Here is a 7,310-nt window from a genome sequence, read left to right on the forward strand (position 1 = left end):
CATATACTCTGAGGCTGCAGTTTTGGTAAATAACCTTCCAGGGAGAGACATCTTTCTATGTTCTCAGCGTGTGCAAAGAGAATTTGAACCTCACTCTTTTCAGGAAAAGGAACTGAAAACTTTATCACCTCACCAAAAAGATCTCACGTCACGTTTCACTGGTCCTCCAAATCTGTTATCAGAGCAGATTGTGTCTCTTCTGGGCAGGACGATTGCCTGGTGCTTTTCCCCAATTCCTTATCAGGCTAACAGAATCCATGTCAAAAATAACCTGGAAGATGTTATAATCTGCGTTGCACACATAATTTAAAATGTGTTTCCATCTCTATTTAAAAGCAAGCAAAGAGGAGCAGGTTCTCAAGGACGTACTATCTCCTAACCTCAGCCCAGCTATGCTCCTGTTGTAAACGAGTAACTAAGGGCCAAAGGGTGACAGCCTGAATCAGGTAAGTGACCAATCAAGAGAAAGAGGGGGAGAGGAGGGAGGAGGGAAGGGGAGGGAGGAGGGAGAGAGAGATGGGGACGGAAGGGAGGGGGAGGGAGGGGGNGGGGAGAGGGAAAGGAATAGCACCAGTTATGTATGCTTCAAACTAAATTAGGCCTAAGCCACAGAAAGTGGTTACAGAGAAAACTGAACTTGGAAATTGAGGTTAAAAGAGAGAGATAATTTTGCAGTGTATCCTTTGGCCTGTTTGATTTTTTAAGTCCATCTGAATAAGTAGGTGGAGTAAGAGATTCCATAAACAGAAGACAGAGCCATAGATGGAAAGACAGATGCACAGACCAAACATCTCAGCGAAGAGCAAATCACACATTCCTGGCTGCACTCTTAGGTTTACAGCCATTACTCTCTTGTAAAGGTCTAAGAACCGCCTGCGTATTTATTCCAAGCAAGGATTTTCTTCAGCTTGGCAGAGGGAACAGAAAGCTGACCCAGTCATTTACACACTTCAGAATCACAAGTGTCCCACAGCCCCAAACTGCAGCATCGGAGGTGTGCGCGGAGGAGCTGGAGCGCAGGCGCGGCAATATGAGCTGGACCCTTGTCCCTTCTTGCCTGAGATCTACAGCACCTGGTGTCCCCGCATCCCTGCCCGTGCCTGCTGGGACCCTGCGTAAGGCCACTCGCACTGGCTGAGCTTCCGCCCGCTGGCGCCGCCTCGGGGCTGCTCCGTGACGTCAGGGCTGAGCGAGGGGCGCCCCCGCCCGCCGCTCGCCCCCAGGTGCTGCACCCCGCCTGCCCTTCATAAGAGCCAGGCCTGCTCCCCACCGCGCCACAGCTGCTCTGCGGAGCCCGCACCCGCCGAGCTCCTCCTACGCTCAGCTGGCGAGCGGCACCATGAAGCCGGCCATGCTCCTCGGCCTCCTGGGCGCAGCGGCTCTGGCCGGTAAGTAGGGTTTCAGCACCTCGGACAGCTCCTAGAGCTGGCAGCACTGGGTTTCACTGTCTATCTTGCCTCTCCTCTTCCCTGTATCCCTTCCCTTGCCTGGCTTTGAGTAGGGGAAGCAAGAGCTGTCCAGCTTTTTCCTGCTTTCCCCGCAGGGGCTGTGCAGCCCTTGGAAGCAAAGCCGCATTCTGTGTTCTCTGCAGAGATGTCAGGCTCTCTACAGAACTAGAGAGAGCCTTTGTAGTCTGATTCTCCGTGTGATTTTTCACAGCCCCGTGACCGCAGAAGGGTGGGAATGCATGCAGTTGGCCCCTGAAGAGTTTCCTCTATTATTATAAAGGCGCTGAGTTAGAACTAGATCCGCGTGCATTTAAGGCATTTCCCTCCCTCAGCATGTCATATACGTGTGTGCAGGTCTTCGTGTGTCTGTTTACAGGGTTAACATATTTACACTTTGTACTTAAAGAGAGGTAATTCACATTCAAGCCGATCAGTTTTTAATTTATGAATGGAAGCTGTGCTAGACATTTCTTTCCTTTTGTGCTCTAGAAATAAAAATAACAAGACTGTGTTATACATGAAAGTATCTCTGGAGTAGCAAAATAAATGTTTCAGTCGATTTGGAAGAACGAAAACAGAAGTAGTTAATATTTGACGGTTGTGTGTGGATGATTGCGTTGCTGGGTCTCAAACTACTCTAAATTTACTTAATGGTCTCCAATAGCCTGAAAGATGTGTTTGTGTTGGGATACTGAAAAATAAGGGCAACACCAAATTAAGGTAGCAGCTCTCTGTCTCTGAATGTCCTCGGAAAAGTGTTTTGTCCTGAGACTGAGATTTCTAACTAGAATTGAGATATCCATATGTCTATATGAAATATATATATATATATATATATATATGTATGTTTGCCTTTGATTGACAGGAATCTCTCATCCAATGTTTGACAAAATGAAAGCCAATGGTAATTTATTTTATTGCGTTCACAATGTTATCATTTTAAAAATCATTTTTATAAATAACTGTTTTTTATAAATATCATATTCTTAATTTAACAAAAGAAAACAAACTGAACAATTTAGAATTTTTCAAGTCCAAAGTATTTCAGAAAGATATTGCTGAAAACGATACTATACATTGTGTTCTACATTACAGAACAGTAACCCTTTTGTAAATAATTTAACTGGTTGATTAAACTTTTTGGTGGTGGTTAAACATTTCATACCTCTTATGAAGGAATATTCTAATAAAAGATCATATTTAATAGTAACAAAACGGAACTATGCTACTCTCTTCTGTTTTAGGTATTACTCACTCTTCATGCAGCCTGCTGCTTCACTTTGATTATAACCATCTCCACTACCAACTTTTAGGGCATGGTCACCCCAGAAACACACTGTGTATCTTAGCATTCACCTCCCCATTTCCTCCTCCCCAAATCTGGCAAGTAAAATCATGGTTGGGACCCCAGAAAGTCATCTGGTTAATTTTCTACCATTTAGAGCTTCTTGAAGGAGATCCACAACTGTCTGTGTACGTACTGTGCACCTCAAAAATTAATATGAATAAACCAAATCCATATCCGTATTACACAAAAGATAAGGTTTTTTTTGTTTTTTTTTTTTTTTTGGTTTTTTTTGCTATGCAGGTCCTGTTTGACTTTCAAGTTTCGCAGAATTTGGGGTGCCCCTGGTTTACCAGCAGAAGAACATGCTTAACCTACTTTGCAGCTGTGATTTTCACATGAATCAAACCTTCATAGTCTTATGGATGCTGGTGCTTTAGAAGCTATTCTCAGATTTGTTATTTGATAAAAAAAAAATTTTTTGTCATTTGATTATTTTACTTTTCCATAAGCATTAAATGTATTTCTTATTTGCTACAGAAATAAGTTAAACCAGTTTAGGGTACCCAATACATCTTTAGTTATTTCTTTGCTCTCACAGATTCTATTCGAAGAAATACATATTCCTTAGCAGGCTCTCCAAGGCACACAACGCAGCTCCATAAGCAAACCCTAGTGCCTTTCTATTAAGAAGAGTCTGAGGAGTCTCCCTTGGGGAAACCGGGATGCTCTATACTAGCAATTTGTCCAGGACAATGAGACATCCCTTGCCCATCAACTCTGTCAAGGCTTAATAGTTTGGCAGCCTGGGTGGTTGGGGAACAACAACAGGCAGAACTATATCTGTGGATCTGCATTGCTACAGAAGGTCCGGAAAGTTGAACTTGGAAAGGGTGACTTCTCAGTTATTAGGGGAGTAATTCTTCCATAGTTACTCTTCCCAGAGGATTTCACAGATTTGAGGTGGAAAAAGGAGAAGCGCCAAAGTGAGCGTGTTCTCAAAATAGCGGTCACTGGAACATAAAAGGCTGGCCGTAGGCTGGGGCTCAGTCAGGGAGTGTGTGAGGATCCGGGCTCAGTCTGCAGCACTAACGAAAAGGAAAAACCACAGAACCTCCAGAGCCAGGCATAAGAACCCCGAGTGCAGAAGTTGGTTCGTTTGACCTGCCTCTGAGGAAGAACTGGAGTCTTTCTTCATAGCTTATCAAGCACTCTTTAAACATTTTTAAGTGACCTTAATAAAGCTAGATAACAGTCGGACCCTGAAAACAATTAGGGTAGATGTTTAGTAAAGTAAGCAAATGAGACATGCGCTCCAAGTCTCCTGTATTTTTTCCTCTGGGTTGATAGGCTGGGTAGGGTGAGTAGGTGTTTGAACAGGCTTAGTTTCCCGGAAAGATTAGGGTGCTTGTTATCAATAAACCACATTTGAGTAGCTTTAGTGCCTGATGTCTGAGAATTCTTCTCTTACGTCTTCTATTCTGGGGCCAAGGGACTCGCTCCTCTTTAAGTATTTTTTTTTTCCAGCATAATGATTGTTTGTAGAGAAGAGAGTGTTTGTAAAGGCTTTGAGCTTCTCTGGCAGAAAGGATTAAACAAAGGGAAAGTGAAAGGTAAAATAACATAAGCAGCAATCATTGGGAGAAGGAAGACATGGCACCTGCAAATGCGGGTCGCCAGGTTATTTCTGACCAACAAAGACACTCCAAATGCTGATTTAAGGCAGGCAGAGTCTCATAAAATCTTGAGCATTAATTTTTCCTTTGAAACATATTGTCATACACCAGTTGTTAAATGCCATCTTGGATATTCTAACCTTAACAATGTGCTGGAGGACTGGATACTTCTAGGTGTTTATACAACTGTATATAATGCATAAAACCATAACAGTGACAGCAGATCATGTAGGCAAAGGTCTTGTGTGAGTAATAATTAAATATCCACGGGTTTGGTAGTTGTTATTGTTGAGAGTTTTGTTGCTGTTATTTTTTGTGTTTTAGAATTTTTTGTTTTTATTTGTTAGTTGTTCCTGTTGTTGTTTGTTTTTGAGATAGGGTCTCTCTATGCAGTACTGGAAGTCAGGGAGACAAAGCTGGCCTCGAATTCACTCACACCCCTGCTTCTGCCTTCTGAGTGCTGTGATTAAAGACCACCACACCTGACCTTTAATACCTGTGTTTTTGTATAAGGGAGGAGATTTTCTTGGGAACTGGAGTAGTAGAGAGAGCCACAGATCTATAACCACTTGGTGTAGACAGAGGGAAAGAACTGCAGAGGGCACATGATGCTGCTTCCGTTAAAAAATTTATGATCGCACAGAATGTAGGAAACTGCAGAGTGAGTGCACAGCTTAACACACTTTTCACAAACACAGGACGGCTGTGTAACCAGCACAATACTTGGTAACCTAAGAAGGCTCCTCATTTGTGGTCTGGATCTGATTTCTATTGGCTGTAAGGCAGCATTTGCTTCCAAATATGCTCAAGACATTTATGAGAGAAACAGCAGTGTATTTTAGGTATGCACACATGCATGTACACGTGCACACATGTGTACAAGCAACTAGGAAATAATGATCATTGACATCATCCCAACCATGGGTTCTGCTAAGTATTTACTCTGCATCCTTCTCAAGAAAAGCAGGGCGATTTTTAGAAATCTGATTCATTCAGCCTACAACTCTCCCTCCCCCCCCAAAAAAAACCCCCCAAAACCAAAAAACAACTTAAGATGTTTTCCATTTTCTCCTTCAAAGCTGTCAGCTCAGCTCCAGTGGATAACAGGGATCTCAATGAAGAAGTGGTAAGTTGAGATATTGGTCTTGAGTCTTGACTTGCATGTGCACCTTAGACTGTCTCACTCCCTTTGACAGCTCTCTCCCTCATGTCTTGGAAGACCAAAGTTTTGTCCCTCAGAGACTGGGAGTAAACAGACACATCCACCCTGGGGGCGGGGTTTAGTCTTCCTGAGGACAGAGGCAATTTCCCTCTAAGCTGCTTAGAAGTGGCTATTTCCCTGTGGGGTATCCCCACCCAATGCCTTCTTTCATTCTGTAGTGTAGTGACTGGGAGGCTTCCTCAGGGTCCTGTAAGTCTGGGTCCCTGCCCTGAGCATCCTACATCAGTTCTAGTCACATGCTCAAGCCGCCAGTGACAGGAGCTGTGACAGGTCAAGCTGTGTTTCAGCGACACCAGCTTTCCTGCCCACTTTTGTGTCTTCTCATAGGTGACTCGCTGCATTATCGAAGTCCTCTCAAATGCCCTATCCAAGTCCAGTGTTCCAACGATCACCCCTGAGTGCCGGCAAGTCCTGAAGAAGAGTAAGTGTCCCATACTTCAGAAAGATCTTTATGCCTACGGTGAATCCTTTTCCTCCAGCTCCACCTTACCTGCAGACGCATCCTTGTGGTATAATTTGACAGACTTGTTGATTTAATAGTGTAGTACCTAGGGAGACAGTGATATGATTTCTGGTCCCTTCGTAGCTGTCTGACAGTGGTGAAGATCCTTCTTTTCTCTAGGCTTCTATTTATTTATTTATTTTTCAGAAAAGGGAATTGAGATTTACTATGTGGTCTTTGAACTGTCCATCAGCTCTTAAATTCTTTGATTTCACATTTTAAAAAAAATTAAAACGAGTCTTCATTTGGGAGGAGAGAGGTGTGGGAAATGCTTGATTGGCGGGTAGATAAGGAGGTGACTGAGGAAGTGTTCGGAGGTGAGGAGAGCAAGGCTGAAGAACTGCTCTGAGGCTAGTAGAGTATTTTCTCTGTACTGAAGAGCTGTGGCAAACACAGTTTAAACAATGACATAAGCAGTATCCGCTGTTACCAGTGTTTAAGGAAACTATGCAGTCTTTGTCATTTAGGAAGGTAAGCCAATTCAAACAAATTCTGCTCCTGTGAACACCTTCCACCGCTTTGCAGTTCTTAGGCAAGTTGGGTACAGTGAGTGCTTTCTTCTCACCTTTAAGATCTATGGGGCCTGGAGAGATAGCTCAGTGGTTAAGAGCACTGAATGTTCTTCTAGAGGTCCTGAGTTCAATTCCCAGCAACCACCTGGTAGCTCACAACCGTAATGGGATCTGATGTCCTCTTGTAGTGTGTCTGAAGACAGAGGTGGTGTACTCATATGCAATAAATAAATAAATAAAATAAATAAATAAATAAAAAGCAAGGATCTCTCATCACAAGGCAAACTCTCTTGTGGTTGTGACTCATGGGATTCATGCATAAAGCATGGACAATCAGCAGAGCAGACTGGGTTAACTCAATCTGCCTCAGAATTGTGGCAGGTATGGGGGTGGTCTAAGCTCAAGTAAACAGTGAATGGATGCTTCCCTATGCCCCTCCAGGCAAGATGCTTCGGCCTTTCTCAAATTTATCTTCTGCTTGTGAATAGCTAGGGGGTTCTAATTCACCCCAGGAAGCAAACGCTACTTCTCTGGGCCAACCCATTTTGCTGTCACCTTTTCCCTGTCTTCATTTACCAGATGGGGGCAAAATGAAGGGCCTGTGATATAAGGTAACCTGTGATATAAGGTAACCTGTGATATAAGGTAGCCTGTGATATAAGGTA

The 7,310-nt window shown here is 43.5% G+C and overlaps 1 protein-coding gene across 1 annotated transcript in view; it reads left to right on the top strand.

The window, feature by feature from the left end:
- Positions 1-378: 378 nt before the first annotated feature.
- Positions 379-7,310, top strand: part of Chgb (chromogranin B) — a 14,373-nt gene continuing 7,441 nt past the window's right edge. Inside the window, exons 1-4 of the mRNA XM_021194240.2 lie at positions 379-446; positions 861-1,388; positions 5,489-5,535; positions 5,959-6,052. Coding sequence (XP_021049899.1) covers positions 1,340-1,388; positions 5,489-5,535; positions 5,959-6,052 — 190 coding nt within the window. The 5' untranslated portion in view covers positions 379-446; positions 861-1,339. The remainder of the gene's footprint in view (positions 447-860; positions 1,389-5,488; positions 5,536-5,958; positions 6,053-7,310) is intronic.

This window comes from Mus pahari, chromosome 3, assembly GCF_900095145.1.
Source record: "Mus pahari chromosome 3, PAHARI_EIJ_v1.1, whole genome shotgun sequence".
In the NCBI taxonomy this organism is placed as follows: domain Eukaryota; kingdom Metazoa; phylum Chordata; class Mammalia; order Rodentia; family Muridae; genus Mus; species Mus pahari.